The sequence below is a fragment of the Schistocerca americana genome, chromosome 2 (assembly GCF_021461395.2).
Source record: "Schistocerca americana isolate TAMUIC-IGC-003095 chromosome 2, iqSchAmer2.1, whole genome shotgun sequence".
Classification (NCBI taxonomy): Eukaryota; Metazoa; Arthropoda; class Insecta; order Orthoptera; family Acrididae; genus Schistocerca; species Schistocerca americana.
Window position 1 is genome coordinate 860710070 of NC_060120.1, and position 18175 is coordinate 860728244.

General features: G+C 42.7%; 1 protein-coding gene across 2 annotated transcripts in view; it reads right to left on the reverse strand.

Moving 5' to 3' along the window:
* LOC124594958 (chromosome transmission fidelity protein 18 homolog) overlaps nt 1-18175 on the reverse strand; it is a 467415-nt gene that overhangs the window by 291302 nt on the left and 157938 nt on the right. For both annotated transcript variants that reach the window (XM_047133468.1, XM_047133467.1), the window contains exon 16: nt 13473-13622. In XM_047133468.1, coding sequence (XP_046989424.1) covers nt 13473-13622 — 150 coding nt within the window. The remainder of the gene's footprint in view (nt 1-13472; nt 13623-18175) is intronic.

Below are 18175 nucleotides of genomic sequence, written 5' to 3' on the forward strand. Positions count from 1 at the left end.
GAAGTCCATCCGCACTGCTGTCAGACAGCTGCAACTATCACGTTCAACTGTGCATAATGTCCTCCAAAAGAACTTACGGTTGTACGCTTACAAAGAACAACTGTTACAGACACTTGAGCCAAATGACAAGCCAAATCGAACAGAGTTTGCACTCAACACGCTGGAACGCCTTTCGGAGGATGAAGCTTTCCTCAAGAGAGTTTGTTTCAGCGACGCGGCAACTTTTCATGAAACAGACACAATGTGAGAAGCTGGGGATCTGAACACTCACATGTGACTAGGGAGCTTCACTGGGATAGTCCAAATGTGAATGTGTGGTGTGGAGTCATGTGCAACCGAATAATTGGTCCATTTTTCTTCAACGAGTCAACAATTACTGCAGATGTTTACCTCGACCTTACGACCGCGTTCGCCATCACTCCCTTGGACTTTTTTTATGGGGGAATATAAAAGATACCATGTATCAAACACAAATACGGGACACTGCTGACTTGAAGCAAAGGATTCGTAATCCCATTGCCACCATTGATGACGCTATGCTACAGCGAACATGGCAAGGAATCGAGTACCGTCTTCATGTGCTTCGTGCAACTAACGGCGCCCATATAGAGGTCTATAAACAGTGTCAAAAAACTTTTATTTCAACAACTGAGGTTTTAATAAAATTTTGAAGTTGTAAAGGGACTTTATGGACACCCTGTATACTTTTAAAAAACTGTCTTTACTCATACTGTATACAGTCGAATCTTTGGCTTTCTCTACTCACCAAACTGTAAAGAACTGTGTGGGAAAGTATGAACGGATGGTGCTGTATCAAATACGGGTATATTTCTTACAAAATGTCAGGAAAGATATCCCTGTGATTATCTGAATAACGTAGCGCATTTAAAGAGGATAGTGCATACCAATATAAATTAATACTTCAGGACATGGGCTACAATACTTCCAAGCTGAAGCACATTGCCACACCTGCCAAAAATGTTTTCGCATTTCACAGGAATCTGTAATTAACAACTGATGTTTAGGGTCTTACAACAAGAATGCAAGATCTGAACTTTGCGCCATTCTGGCTGTCAATCGAGAGGTCCATAATTGTGACATGTCGATACTCGACAGACAGGAGTTAATAAAAATGGAGCGCTTCACGATACAAGAACGTGTCCTTTTTGTTAAATATTATGGTGATGGTTTGGTTGATACGATTCGTATAGTGTATTTTAAGTAAAAATAATGTCCCAAAACCATCAACTGTGAGAAGAATACTCAAAAATTTCGGAAGTACATGTTCAGAAGTTGGTGGAAACACCTGAAGCGTGCTCGTGGTTGTTCAGGAACAAAAATAGCGGCAGTTCGGAGGAGTGTCGTCAAGAGTCCAGTTCGTCATCTGACACAAGAACTGGGCATTTCAACGGTCACTCTCCACCGTATTCTCACTGAAGATTTGCATCCCCGTACTTACAAGATCTGTCTGGCTCAACAGCTTCTTCCAGCAGACCATGCGCAGTGACGAGAGTTCACCAATGAATCACTGACGAACAAGAGCTGAACAGCGATTTCGTGGACATTATTATCTTCAGCGCAAGTCCCGTTTTGCCTTCGATAGCATCGTTAATAATCTGAGCTACCGTATTTTGGACACACATAATCCATTAATGATTCATGAAGACAAAAAAGAAAAAAAAACACGCATCCCCAACGTGTCACTGTTTAGAATTTTGAGCCCATTTTTCTTTCAAATTGACACAGGTGCTCCATTAAAAAATGGCTCTGGGCACTATGGGACTTAACATCGGAGGTCATCAGTCCCTAGAACTTAGAACTACTTAAACCTAACTAACATAAGGACATTACACACGCCCATACCCGAGGTAGGATTCGAACCTGCGACCGTAGCAGTCGCGCGGTTCCGGTCTGAAGCGCCTAGAACCGCTCGGCCACCGCGGCCTGCGATGCATTAACAGTTGATGGCAGACGATATCGTACCATGATAACCCAGTTCTTTGTGCTCAATAAGAAGATATTGCTCTTGAAGAAGCGTAGCAAAGAGCTGCTGTTAAAATGTCCAAGTGGTGTGCATGATGGCGAATAAAGGCACCTGGAGTGTCCCGTTTTGGGATTAGGAAGTGTGAGAAGAAGTCGACAAAGCACTGAAAGAACTCAAGAGGAAACATGCAGTAGACAACATCACTTCAGCATTACTGAGATCTTTGGAAGAACCAGCCAATGCAAAATTGCTCCGCATATTGCCACGGTATATGACACAAGCGAAAGACCCTCAGGTTTCAAGAAGAATGTAATGGTTCCAACTCCAAAGAAGGCAGATGTTGACAGTTGTGAATACTGCCGAACTACCCGTTTAATAATACACGGTTGTAAAATACTGACAAGAATTATTTACAGAAGAATTGAAGAACTGGCAGATACCGACCTTGAGAAGATAAGTTTGGATTCCGGAGCACGTGAAGCAGTAATGACTCTAAGACTTGGCTCAGAAGGTGGGATAAAGAAAGGAGGACCTATTTTTACGGCATTTGTAGATTTGGAGAAAACTTTTGATACTGCAGCCTGGACCATACACTGAAATTTTGAAGGTGGCAGCGATAAAGTACAGGGAGTGAGATGTAATTTAGAACTTATACAAAAACCAGACATCAAGTATAATAGTCAAAGGACAGGAAGGAGAAGCAGTAGTTGAGAAGTGAGACAAGGTGTTACCGTATTACCAATGTTATTCGATCTGTACAGGGAGCAGAAACAAAAACTCTGCGGTTTGCCGGCGACAAAGAAGATGGAGGAGCGGCTGAACTGAATGGATGGTGTCTTGAAAAGAGATAATAAGATAAACATCAACAAAGGTAAAACAAGGGTAGTATATCGTAGTTAAATTAAACCAGAGGAAATTAAATTACGAAAGGAGACATTAAAAGTAAAAGAAGAAGTTTACAATTTGGGCAGTGAAAAGACTGATGATGGGCCGAAGTAGAAAGGACATAAAATGCAGACTGGCAATAGCAATCTAATATCCATTTGAGTGTTGGGAAGTCCCTTCTGATGGTATTTGTATGGAGTGTAGAATTGTATGGAAGTGAAACGTGGCGTGGTGCTGTAGAAGAATATTGAAGATTTAACTGGCAGATCGAATAACAGGTGCGGAGTCGCGTAACTGAATTGGGGAAAAAAAGAAAATTATGGCACAAGCTGACTAAAAGAAGGGATGTGTTGACAGAACACATCCTAACGCATAAAGAAATTAACAGCTTTATAATGGAATGAAGTGTAGGGAGTAAAAATTGTAGAGGGATACCGAGGGATGAGTTCATGTTCGGATTTTTACGGCCGTGTCTGTCCAAGTACACTGTCGGAATAAAAATGGTACACACTTTTAGAGATTTCCAGCTCACTCAAGTTTTATTGACGCAACAGTATATTTGGAGTACAGATCAATAGCAAAAGCGATTTTGAGGTACCATCAGGATGAAACAAGTACATGGCGGCAATTCAGGAATTGGGATCCAGTCGATCGTGCAGATGGCGAATTCCGTCCTGGGATACATTATGCCACGCGTGCTCGACCTGTTCACAAAGTTCTGTAAGAATTGTTGGCTGAAGAGTCACACGAGTCATTCTCGGCCCACCATATCTCCCACAAGCTCATTTGGAGACAAGTCCGGAGATCGTGCTGGCCAGGCAAGATGCTTCGCGTCTTGCAGAGGACGTTGAGTTTCATGGGTAGTGTGTGGGCGAGCATTATCTTCCTGTTGCAAGAATGGCCAAATAACGGGTCCAACAATATTCTGCACCTACCGAGCGCTGGTTAAAGTCTACTCCAGAAACACTAAAAGTGAACGAGAGTTGTAGGTTATCGCAACCCAGACCATAAGAACTGGGATGGGGCCAGTGTGTCCTGAATGAATTCACTCTAATAGACAGGGCTCACCAGGTTTACGTCGTACGGGGAAACGACCACCACTTGCGTGCAGGCAGAGTTTACTTTCATCGCTGAAGACCACAGCGCGCCATTCCACCTCCAAAGTGATCCTCCGGCGGCACCAGTCGATCCGTGCAACTCGATGCTGCAGCGTGAGTGGAAGACGCGCTAGAGGTGTGCGTGCCCGTAGTCCCACTGCTAGTAACTGGTTCATTCCAGTACGTGTTGACACGTCTGGGCTCACGAACCCTCTCATCTGTGCTGTTGTAGCTGCAAGATCTGCCACTGCTGCGTTTACAATACGACTCTGGCGAGCGGCTGTGCTGCGTGAACGTCGAGAACCACCTCTAGGCGCGTAAAAACGTTCACGTGACCACTGACACCAACATCGTTATACAACGGACGAAACACGTCCAATTTGTGTGGAAACTCCCTGAAAGGATCATCCCGCTACTTTGAAGGCCAACAATTTGACCCCTTTCAAACACGTCAGTTGGGTGTAGGAGGCACGAGTGCTTGCTTCACACGTCTGCACCACACTGAGCCTTCTGGTTGTGAGCGTCCCCTTTACAGGGGAGACATAGATGGCGCTCTTGTAGTTGTGCCGCTACGCTACTTTGGAACCATTATCAGCACATTGTAGGTAAGCAGCCTACTCACGCTGTAGTAAATTAACATCAGTTTCCATTGTGTGCCAGCCAGTCTGCTGTAACTAGCTCTGACGTCATAAATCTTGCGCAATACCTTAAAAATCAAGCAAATGACCTAAAACTTTTCTAGCATGTCAGGAATAATACTAAATTAATGTGTGTTAAATATCAGTTCGATAACTTCAGCCATTTTCGAAATTTGGACGTTTTTCTGAAAAAATCATTGGCGCAACAGAAAAGAGCTAGAGACTTCAAAATTTATATTTAGATTCATCTTTCATAATGATTTAATAAAAACAGTACTTTGGATTTCACAAATTAAGATTTTAGTGGAAATTCATGATTTTCTGGTTTTCATCTCAAAACTGAAGGAAGCAAGATAGATTAAGTAGGCTAATAAATACGGCTAGGATGTTTAGATTTAAATAGGTTGGAGGTCCGCTATGACTATGAAGATGTGAAAAGTTTCTTTTGAATACCTATAAAATTATAGCGATAGCGGATCTCAAAAAGGCCAGTTCAGAGCTCATCTACTGCGTGCAGTGTAATTAAATTAATTCTCTCGCCCAAAATATTTAACTTAGCCACGTCAAAATTTTATTATCAATACTTACCTGCGTGCTGAATGCACGTTTAAATTAAGAGCTTCATCGGCCATCAGCAAAAGAAGCTATAAATTATTATGTAACTTGAAGTGGTGCGTTACTAGTCCAGCGGCTAGTCGGGAGAGCCGATTTGATTAGGCGTTCCCGTAGCCGTCCGCACCGCGGCTTTATATATAAGAACGCTGCGCGAGGAAGTTCTCTCCAGACGCTGAATAACACGCCATCTGTGTCGGGAGTCGCGTCGCATCGGTATCACTGCTACAAACAGCCTCCGGTGCCGTATTAAGTTACTAGAGATACGCGGAACCATGAAATCATTTCAAGTGAAGGGTTAATTCTGGGATGATTTTCATTATCTAGCTTCAGTTTGCGTATTGTCGTATTTTCACGTGCCGTCGCGGTACAGACATTCTACCAAATATTTAGCGTGGCGTTTGATGAAATATTTTCATCAAATTATGGCGAGCATTCATTTTAACATTTAATTCGGACATTTATAGTTGCATCAGCGCATTAGACTCTGAACTGCTCTGTTAGTTAGGTTGGAGGGATACTTGTGTTTTTTATCAGTGAATTTCAGAATATACTCAACTATTTTGGAAAATCGTTTTTGATTAGAAATCCGGGACAATTCCTAATTCCTCAGAGCTATAAGCTGCAGCTATAATGGTATTCTCAGATGAAGTGGGCACTAGGAACTCTAATTACAGGCTTCACGTTTGTTAAATCACTTTCTGGGTGCTAAAAAGTAAATAGAGAGCCAGTGTTGAGAACGGCGAAAGACAGCATTAACAACATTCTAAAAGCCTGAAACTGATTCAACATGCAAGCATTTATACAGCAATTAGATTTTTTACAAACTTATTCGCCGCCCCACAACATCTACTACGAGGTGCGACAATAAAGTAATGAGCCTGATTTTCTTTGCAAAAACGTAAAGGCTTGCAGGCTTGCGTAGGCACAATATCTTTGACCTCGGTCTATAAGCTGCTTCTAGTTCAAGCGGCACATCGATACAACTGTTCAGTCGTGAGTTTTGCTGTAATAGGTTAACACGTGTTTGTGTCTCTCATCACGCAAATGGAACCGCATAATATTGCGCAACGGTATGCCATTTCTTTTAGCGTTAAATTGGATGAAAACGCGACGACAACTTACGGTAAGCTTCAGAAGGCTTTTGGAGAGGAGGTTATGTCAACAGCTCAAGTTTTTTGTTTGCATAAAATGTTTAGCGAGGGGAGAACGAATGTTGAGGATGAAGACCGCAGTGGACGACCATCAACCTCACGGACGGATGTCAACTTGGCCAGGGTGCGTGAACTCGTACGATCTGATCGAAGATTATCCGTGAAAATGATTGCAGATGAACTGAACATCAATCGAGAAACGGTTCGTCTAATAATAACTGAAGATCGTGGTATGAGAAAGATTTGTGCAAAAATGGTCCCCAAAAATCTCACACCACAACAGCGAGAAACAGGGTAAAATGTGGCAGCCGATCTGTTAGAGCAAACGGAAATCAATCCAGAATTGTTGAGCCGTTCAGTACAATCCAGAGACAAAACGCCAAAGTTCGCAATGGCGCTCAAAGGGATCACCCACCCAGACCAAAAAAAGCTCGCATGTCAAAGTCAAAAGTGAAATGTATGCTTGTGTGCTTCTTTGATTCCAAGGGAACTGTTCATAAAGAGTGGGTGCCTCCTAGACAAACAGTTAACCAATATACCTACAAAGAAATTTTAGAAAGACTTCGTAAAAGAGTTCTTCGTGTCCGTGCCAACATTGCTGATAACTGGATTCTGCGCCGCGATAATGCGCCATTTTCAGACAACACAAGATGTCTAAAAAGCTGTGACGAGGGTCTTGGAGGATGTTACTGAAGATGAGTTCCAGAAATGTTACCATCAACGGCAGAAGCACTGGAAAAACTGTGTGCAATCGGAATGGAACTACTTTGAAGGAGACAACACTAAAGTTGACAAAAACGGTAAGCAACATTTTTTTCACATCAGTCTCATTATTTTACTGTCGCACATCGTATTCCCCAGGTGACATATGTCGTCATCGGATCAAAATCGACGTCGTCTTTCCAGGTTAACTATTTTTTTCCCCCCCGCAGTGTATATACAAGTCCTGTTCGTTCGATTTTTGATAGGCTTTTCGATCACAACTACGCTACGCGCAGAGCGAGCGAGGGAAAGTAGAACATGAAGATCAGCCGAACCAACCCGCCCCCGCCACACCGCTCTCACGCGTCGCTTCCGCATGACTTGAGAGACAGAAGGGCAAAGGAGAATTATACATGGTCCAGTCACGTTAATGTGACCACTGCCTGTATTGGACATCAACGTGGAATAACCACTCACAGACGGCAGAAGGGCAAAGGAGAATTATACATGGTCCAGTCACGTTAATGTGACCACTGCCTGTATTGGACATCAACGTGGAATAACCACTCACAGACGGCAGGCGGTAAGACTAGCAGTGGAGGGTATACGAAGCATGTCAGGGGAACGCGGAAAACAGTGCAGTCGTTGTCGTAATGCGGAAACGCATCGATTTATCTGACGTCCATTGGCCTTCGGGCCATGGGTGGTAGCATTTCCGAAACCAATACGTTTCTAAGCTGTTCGCGTGCCGCTGTGGTTGAAGGATACCACGCAGGACAGAATGGCACTATCCAAAAACCGGCACCGAGGCAACTGTGGTGCATCGCGGGCCATAAATGACAGGGGTGAACTGTGGTGTCACCGCCAGACACCACACTTGCTAGGTGGTAGCCTTTAAATCGGCCGCGGTCCATTAGTATACGTCGGACCCGCGTGTCGCCACTGTCAGCGATTGCAGACCGAGCGCCGCCACACGGCAGGTCTAGAGAGACGTCCTAGCACTCGCCCCAGTTGTACAGCAGACTTTGCTAGCGATGCTACACTGACAAATACGCTCTCATTTGCCGAGACGATAGTTAGCATAGCCTTCAGCTACGTCATTTGCAACGTCCTAGCAAGGCGTCATTACCAGTTTATACTGAGATTGTAAAACATGTACCGTCAAGAGCGATGTACACCAATTATGGATTAAAGTTAAGTATTCCAAGATCTTCGTACTTTATTTGCAATTATCAAGACACTGTCCTGTTCCAGACCTCACGCCAGTGTGCGTGAGCTTAAACGCGTGCCTTTCGGCTACCTCCGAGTGGCTTGGCTGTCTTACCAAGTTGAGTTGAGTATGGGCAAACAGGCATGCACCTGTTGAGGGACTGGCTGCCCAAACGAACAAAGGGGTTAACAACAACGACTCCTCAACGCCGTTCAACGAACGTAGCTACGAAAGGGCCCCAGCAGCAGGCGCCTGGTTCACGCATTCGTGCAGAGTACTGTTCATCGGCGACGAAAGTTGAAATCTGCACACCAATACCGTAACTGAACAAATTGACTTCTCAGATGAATCACGTTTTTTGGTCCATCACAGAAATGGTCACTGGCATGAAACGTCTGAAAGTAAACTCCCTGCAACAATCATCAGAAGGGTCCAGGATTTAGGAGGGAGCGTTATGGTCTGGGGAGTGTTTTCATGGCATTCCTGGGTTATCTCGTCATTCTGCAAAGCACAATGGATTGACCCAAGTATGCATCTATCCTTGAGGATAATGTCCTCCACTACACGCAGTGAGCCATGCACGACTCGTTATCATGCCGTTGATTGCTTGACATCTTGACTTTGCGGTACTGCTGTCTCATTTCTTATTCGATTTACTGGCGTCACTAAGTTGCTGACTTGCCTGTCCGTGAGTGGCAGCAGCAGAGCTTATCGATACGAGCAGTGTCGTACTATCTCTGGAGCAACCGCTAGTATTTCCGTGTCATCGCATGTCGGGGAGTTGAGTCGGGACGGAGCAGCAGTGAGGTCCAGACTCGCTCGACCGTTGCCGACACACTTGACTTGAGAGGGGACTACCTTGGTTGGTCGCTCGGTCGGTCGCCTCATCGGGCAACGTGTATTTGGTTGCCGACCATTTCTGGGTTCTCCGTGTGTGTCGATTTGTGATTGGTCCTTGTTGTTTCACAGTGACTGGTTTTAGTATTGTTCGGATTGTGAGGCACTAGCTGCGAGAGCTATAAAGTTCGTTGCCCACCGAACCTGGACACTGAAGTTGAGTGATCAAGTAACCTGTTATAAAACCTCAGCTGCTGTGATATCTCTTCATTCGTTGTCGGTTGTTGCTTCCTGGGCCGTTCTGGCTAGCAGCAACGTATGGTGTGTTGGAGTCAGCGAAATTTTGCAGCCCTCTTCCTGTGTGGTCTTTAACTATTAAATTGGTTGTTACTTATCAGTGAAGTGCTCCAGCGGTATCTTCTACCTTGTGGCCGTAAACACCCCAGTTACCTGCTCTGTTCGTTAGCGTAGTTTTCCGGCAGTGTGTTTTTCCTCACTGTGTTGATGCTGTCCGACATGGCGTGTAGTTCGACAGCCTTTTAGCTGTTTGTTCGTAGTTTTTTGTTGAGAGTGGTTATTGTGCCTTGGCTGTTCACAGACGCCGATTCTGAAGACATAGTGCGGCTGGTATCTTCGTCCTTGGCTGATATTGGTCGGGCGGAAGCGAATTGATTATGTTCTTGGTCGATTCTTCAGCTGTCCCTGGGTCGGGTTGCCAACCGATTATTTAGCCTTACTCTTAGCTGCCTGTCTCACCTCACCTTAAATTAGAGCTACCTCCTCAGGCAGACCAATTGAACACTTCTGAGCACCACGGTTCTGTTGGTTTTAGATTTTGATTTTCATTTTAGTCTGATGTACTGTGCAAGGTTTTCAGCCATCTATTAATTTAATTGTTTTTATTTTAAGATAAGGCCTTCAGCTGACTTAAGGTTTGGAGATTGATTTGTTTAATAACTAAAATTTTGAAAGTTTGTTCTATCTGAAATTCTTGTTATCCAGGCCCTAAGTCCTGAGTTGTTTAATGTCCAGTGCGTGGCCTTCAGCCGAGTATTTATGTGAAATATTTTTTTTAAGTAAGGCCTTCAGCCATGTGTATTCTTTACAGCAATTTTTATAACTTGTGTTTGGGCCTTCAGCCATTCTTGTTTTCGGTGTGGTTTTAGGCCTTCAGCCCAGGAGGCATCACAAGTTTTCTTAACTAGGCCTTCAGCCGTATTGTTTTAATTTGATCCTTTTAAGGCAATGTGTAATTAAGTGGTTCTTAGCAAAATAAAAGTCTATGTGTTTTGTGCAACTAACAGTAACTGATTATGGGCCCCCTCCACAACCATAACCTGATCCGCTCTATCCTGCGACATCAGATTTCACGCAATTTGTTTTTCGTCGTCACAATGGTATCCACCAGCAGGGCAATGCAAAATGTCACACAACTCGCAGTGCACATGCGTGGATCAAAGAGCACCAGGATGAGTTTACCGTATCCCCTGGCGATCAGACTCCTCGGATTTAAACGCAGTCAAGAATCTGTGGGACCAACTAGATCGGGCTGTTCGCGCTGTTGATCCTCAAACATCCCTGCAGATACCTTCAAACTCACTGACGCTTTTTCTACATGTCTCGCAGCGGTCCGCGCTGCAGAGGGTGGTTATATCCAGGCTTTTGACAGCTGGTGAGAGTAATGTGGCTGGGCAGTGTACTAATCTGCGCTGCACCTTCGCTAGGTTTTATCAGTGAGCGGCGTAACTGAAAGACTGGACAAAACTTTTGTCCAATCTAAGTTCCTCGGAATTTTAAGGTGACTATCGCAGACACTTCAAAATCAGGTGGAAGACTTTCGGGGAAAGATGAATAATATGCACACAATTACCGAAGACTACTTAAAATGTGAATCCAATTAACGCACTTTGAGTGATGACATCAGCTCATGTTGCTATGGGGGTAACAAACAGCAGAAACTACAGATATTTTGTTTAGAAGGAAACAAAGCTGGACGACAATCTCTCTGGTCAGTCACAAGTTTTTACGAAACTAATGAAAAAAACATGTGACTGAAATGCACAAAGTTACTGAATATCTGTTCGTTTATCGTCCCAGAAGAATTGATAACTTTATTTTATTTAATAAAGAACTTTTAGTTTATTTTGACATAAGATTATCTTAGTGAGAACACTGAGCAACAAGAAGACTGACAACTTAGTTGCAATCATAAGTTCCAAATAACAAGGCTGTTTAGTGATTGTTTTTAAGATAAATCTCACAAAAAACTGACTAATTGATTGTTAACAAACAAGTGAAGGTACCAAATTGATTATTTCGATTTGAAATACGTTGTCCAGCTTTTGGGACTAAAAGACCGCTTTTTTACTTTCGGATCTGGCAATCCTAATTGCGCGGTAGTTACGCAGAGATGAAGAGATTTTTGCGGGAGAGACAGTCTTCGGAATGAAGACCACAACGAAATCGGCCGCCACGATCAACAGATTTAACACTTATGCGCTTCTTTCTGTGGGTTTTTTCAGAAGTCTCAGATTTTCGCGACCATGCCCACGACCACACACGCACTAAAGGCCGAAACTGAAAACCGTATCAACGGAACACCAATGTCTACTCCTCGATAAACTATGGTATCTCCAACCTGTCCAGGAAATTCCTCATTTATTGTTATATAATCTATAATAGATCTATATCCTCTTGCTGACCAAGAAAATTTGTGTATGTTTTTCTCCCTAAATAAAGTATTGATAATTTATAAATAATTAAAGGTAGAAAAATCGCTGAGTGTTTTCGGTTTTCATTACATACGTTTTCTCCAAATGGGACAACTGTTTTTCGAATTGGTATATTTCCAATTCTAAAACTGAGATCTCCCATAGGTAAAATCCGATTATTACTGTAACTGTTTAAGATCACTTGTAATTGTTTGATAAAGCCCTTGAACTGGCGAATTTTTCCTTCTTCTGGGGCTTAAGTTCCTATTATTCGTAGGATTCCTCTTGGACCTTTAACTCCTGCTAGTACAGTTGCGTTCATTTACATATTCATAGTCTAGTATTTTATCTTCCTATCTTCTGTGAATATAGATGGGAACACCTTTACTGGCTCTTTGTTCCTGATTTATTCCGCTGTAGAGCCTAATATAATAATCACCATAGAGTTCCAAATGTTTTCTTCTTTGTTTGCGTAACTAGTACGAAATCTATTTCCTTTTCTTTCGAAGGCTATCTAATTCTACTTCCTTACGAACAGTTCCCCTACCGTTAGTAGTGGCAAGTCTCCAAGCTTCATCATCCCATTTTCTCTTGTACTCATTTCTTGCCAATGTCGTATCCCGGTACTCCGTCCTATTTCCGAGGTCAGCCTGAGTACTGCAAGCATGTTTATTAAGTCCCTCAATGGAGTAATTGCCTATCGCTGGTAAGACGGGTGATGGGACTACCATCTCTGAGCTTTACCAAATGGCTCTGAGCACTATGGGACGTAACATCTCAGGTCATCAGTCCCCTAGAACTTAGAACATCACACACATCCGTGCCCGAGGCAGGATTCGAACCTGCGACCATAGCGGTCGCGCGGTTCCAGACTGAAGCGCCTAGAACCGCTCGGCCACCAGAGGACGGCGAGCTTTATCAGTCAAAGCTCCAAACTCACATATGTGAGAGTATGATACAGAATTACCTCTTTACTCGTCGTTACGGTTACTTCAACATTCGGTCGTCAGAGCGTCGTCTGCTTGGCGGGGTACACCACTGGCACATCAGGTTGATAGCTGGATGAGATATGCTGTAATTCGCGTTATCATCCCATTGGTATCGAAAAAGAAATGAAGATATAAGGGAAGATTTAGGAATATATGAGATAAAAGAAAGAAATAGGTAAATAGAAGAAAATGGAAGGAACATGTAGACCGTCTGGGTGGAGAAAGATTCCTGGCAAATGCCCTAAATTATAAATGCAATGGAAGGAGGACTGTAGGAAGACAATAGAAGAGGCAATCTGTCCCATGCATGCAGTGAAGAATAATAATGAAACACCACGTCATTCATGCAAAACTATTACAGAAAATTTCGGCAGATGAGTGCGCTTCTGCCACGCAAGGTGTGGCGGCCAGTTACCAGATGTTTTGTTTAATACGTATCTTAAATGTCTACATTGCAAATCAATAAACATTACAATTCTTTGTCACAGAAAAACATCTTTTATCTACAATTAAGATCTTGCGCTCTTATTGTGACATGTGACAGGCACGTGATGATGACAGAATTCAGCCGAAATCGCGACGTGCCAATAACAATTGGAAAATAGGCGCTACCGTATCTGGAAAAGCGTTATTTTATAATGTGACTCACTCACCGGCCTGAGCCTAGGCACGATGATGCGTAGCAGGTGCGGCAGCGTGTCCAAGAGCAGCGTGTCCGCCTTGTAGTGGGCGCGCACCTTCACGTCCATGCCGCGCATCATCTCGGACACCAGCTGACGCGTCCTCGCCTCCTTCACGGACGCCTGCAATCAAAACATGGCGGCGTTTCTGAAACCAACAAACACTACGACGTTTCCGTCAGAAATGACACGTTCAAATTCCCCACAGAGACTGCCTTCAGCACAAGCAAGCCAGCCTGATAAAAGTCGCACACGCCAGTGTAGCGTTGGGGGCCAGTGGCTAGGATAAAGCCGTCGGCACATGACAGCGCTTTCGAACGTCGACCTCAAGCGTTACGAGTTCAACGTGCTGCTGAAAGCTCAAGAACGATGCAACTTTTGCGTATGACGTGTCCTCAACGTGGTATACGCGACTGCAGCGCGATCCAGCCGTAGTTGTCGGCTGTATCTGCCCGCACATCACACTGTTTACAAACTGGACTGGCGTAAAATTCCTACGTTTCTTCAATTAAAACACACGTTTGCTCCCTCGCCCATACGCTAGTCATGTTGTTCTACCTGTGGTACACATAAAAAGTTCAATATCTATGGGCAAGTCATAAGACAAAAGAAAAGTACCATGTCCAGTCAACAAGGACATCGGCTTATAAAAGGTAAATTACAAATCCTTCGATACAAATTCACAATGGTTTTCCATATACCATAAAAATTATTTCATCATTCTCACTTTTCTGCAAAATCCTAAGGTCAAACTTTCTTGTTCCTATACAGCAACAAAATCCTTAGAACATGCGAAATGTGTTGTTGTTGTTGTTGTGGTCTTCAGTCCCGAGACTGGTTTGATGCAGCTCTCCATGCTACTCTATCCTGTGCAAGCTTATTCATCTAATATTAAAATTAAAACAAGAAAGTGCTAAATTTCTTAACTGCAAGAACTGCAAGCTGCCTTGTAGATTACGCCAATCAAACAAACTCACTCCACGGAAAGAGCGCACTTACATTTACATCACATCGAATATTATCGAACATCGTTTCAATAAACTAATAAGAAAGTATCCCAACGTATTAGAAAACGCGAATGCTAGTAAAAAAATATTACGATCCAGGGAGACGCGAACCAGTAACACAACACCCGATACCTTAAAATTCTGCAACTCTACACATCTCGCTATACCGACCACAGCGTTAAACGACCATACTTTGCGTATTACCGTTTTCTGAAAGCTTTAATCGTAAATATGTAGTTAACTGACATTTAACTATAATAAACTGAACCAAGAACCGATGTCTTATGGATTCTCTGTATGCCGTTTCATAATACGCAAGTTACAATAACTCTGAACCACCAATATGAAATTTCCCGTAAGTTTCTTACAACAAACCATACAATTAACGGCAGATTTTCGAAAGATCCGCTATTAGCCCATATTTAGAAACGGCATATATACATATGGGCGTCAACTGAAAGCCAATACGGCGTCTCGCGGCTCTGTACTGAAGAGAGGTGGCCTGCATGTGACGTAAGCGGCGTTCTTCAATAGCACTGGTTAACGTTCAAACGCACGTTCCGAATACGTCATGCTACACACTGCTCTGTTTGTTCAGGAGGACTCCCCAAAGTGCGTTTTCCACGACATGGCGTCAGAAACTCGGCACATCTTACGTTCGAATGCACGGTAAGCGTGCCGACGGCTTATCTACGTTTGGAGAAGCAAGCGTATGCAGCAGCCTCCGAACAGCTAAACACATGAATATAATATTTAAAAACGTTCACAATTTAGAAATCCAAAACTCATGGAAAGTTGCAGGAACCATAAAAAGACGCCACAGTGATGTACAGGGTGATTCTGTGATGATGATACTAACTTTCAGGGGTGACGGAGAGGGTAAATGTATCAATCTGAGGTTGGGGTTCCTGGTCGGGAAACGACTGAGTCGAAAGTTACCTGCGTAAATCGTTCTGATACCTGTGACAGCGAAATACACATACCGGTACTATTCTTGCTGACAAGGGGAGGGGCTGACATGTGAGTCACTCATTTTGATCAAGTTTTGCAAAGACTATCTATATTGAAAATATAGATACTCGTGTATCGGTTTTTTGCTGCACACTAACTAGTTTTTGAAAAAATCGAGATCAGGGTTGATGACACAAAGTCCTATTTTCAATGCTATGCATCGAAAGATCGTCTAAAAACCAATATTTTTTATTAATATAATATGGGGTCCAAAGTAAATAACGTTCCAGTATCCCATAATATTCTGATAATCAGAATACTTTCCTTTGCCCTTTTTTAAAAAATAAAACATCGGAAGGTGTGATTAATAATCAAGTAAGTATACATAATGGATTGACAGTTATTTTCACCACGATACATAGTAAAAAATACACCCAAAGCCAATTACTGCCTAATCCCAACTCACCGTCTACTCGTCAGTGTTCTTGCGATCAGTGGGGTCAAACTTAAACACAGAAATAGGCAAAATATAAATGTTTCTCGGACAAAGCGCAACACGCGAATAAAATCCCACCGCACTGACCTGTTTTCCGGTACGTTGTTCCTTGAAAACATATCTGATTCACGTTGTTTAAAACAGATGTATCATATATCAGTTTGGATGTGTACAAAGCATACAAAAGCTTACCTTGAAAGACAGGCGCTGACAACCGGTCATGGACCAATGTGTGAATTTTGATAGCATCCAACCTATCTTCTAATTCTCTGATGTACTACGGTGTTGCATGATTTTTAACTCGTGCGAGGAAATTCTTTACCTACCGGAAAAAAACAATGTGACGCGGTTGATAAAGAGAGGCAAATTTCGGTGGTATCACTTTCACGGTGCAGGTCGGTTGAGTATTATTATCTACGAAAGGTCTATCGTAGCGAGTCATGTACCACGACGGAAACAACTGTGAGTACATTATACACACTTATTTGATTATTAATCACACTTCCCGATGTTTTACTTAAAAAAGGCAAAGAAAGGTATTCCCGATACCAAAATATTAGCAGATAAACCGAAAAAATACCAAATGAAAAAAGCTACCACCAAGAATCTAACACGGACCAGCAGTTTCGTAGCCGACCTCGCTCTACTATAAACGTAGATTGATGAGTAGCTACAGCGTATAAACACGAAAAGTCAATAACTTTAACATTATTAACTTTGCATCCAATATTTTTTTTAAAATTGTTTCTTTTTAGACGACCTTTCGACGCAAAACATTGAAATACGATTTTCTGTCATCAACTTTAATCTTGATTTTTTTTTTTCAAACACTAGGAAGTGTCTAGCAAAAAGCCAAAACACGTGTCTCTTTATTTTCAATATAGATCTTCCTTGAAAAACTTGATAAAAATCGGTGACCCACATGAAAGACATTCTTCTTGTGACGTTGAAGCGTAGGGAACATTCATAGGCGGTAGTATGGACCAAAAAATAAAAAGTAAAGTAAACATGGGCTCTAAAATGCATATCTTAAGACCTACGAGCACTTGGTCATCTTTGTTACTGTGAAACATACTCTTCTACCGAATTTTTGTTTTCGTCTTGGCACATACCAGCACTCTTTAAGTTGCCTCCCTAAAGTCTTAGCAACAAAAGCACCGGTACATGTAGTATTCCACTGTCAGAAGTATCAGAACGATTTTCGCTGAGGGTTTCCGTCGGTCGTTTTCAAACCAGGGTCCCTCACTACAAACTTATGCTTTATCCTTCCCCATCAAGTTTGTGACCTCATCACTGAATCACACTGTATAAATTTGTAATGAATACAATTTAGTAATAAATTGGGCTCGTATTGTGAAACCAACCACCCAAGAGAATTTACAAAGATCCAAGAAGTTTAATTCCTAGATTTAACGATACCAGTCGAGGGAGTAGAGAGTTACTAAGCTAACTTTGAGTGTATCTTATGAGGATGCCGTTTTACGTTAACCACATTAGGGTAATATAAACCTGCTTCTGTTTTAATCGCGTATGTTTCATCACATTTTAAGCTCGTCTTTCCTATATACGAATTATCCCAGTGGGAATGATCAATATTCAGGTATGTGGCAGTAATGATCATTCGGGAAAAACCTAGTAAACATGAGCTCTAAAGTGCATACCTTAAAAAGCATGAGCACTACATCTCTGATACTGCGAAACAAATCTCTTCTATTGAACAAGTGCTCACAGCTCTTGAGGTATGGATTTTAGAGCCAAAGTTTTTTTTTCAAATGGTCATTCCTGCCACATCCCTGAATACTGACCATTGCTCCTGGGACACATTGTATATAAAATTAGTACCTTTTCATTATTGTATATTTTGTTGTCTACTAGATGTACATCGTCTATCTGTTGTATTTGATTTCCCTTCTCCTGACGTATCTGAAGATGATCAGTATGACGCGAAATCGATAGTCTGATGATAATTTGTGATATTAAAACAAGTAAGTCATTGTTCTTTTAGGACTACTTCCATTTAAATGGAAATGAACGTATGGCATCATCGGCCGGGTGGCACCATTCGGGTAAGTTCGGCAGCCAAGTTCAAGTCTTATTTCATTTGACGCCACATTGGGCGACTTGTGCACCGGTGATCCTGGCCGGGAATCGAACCCGGGCCCTTTTGCATCGGAGACAAGCACGTTTCCAACGAGCTAAGCAGGCGGACCTATTTCCATTCA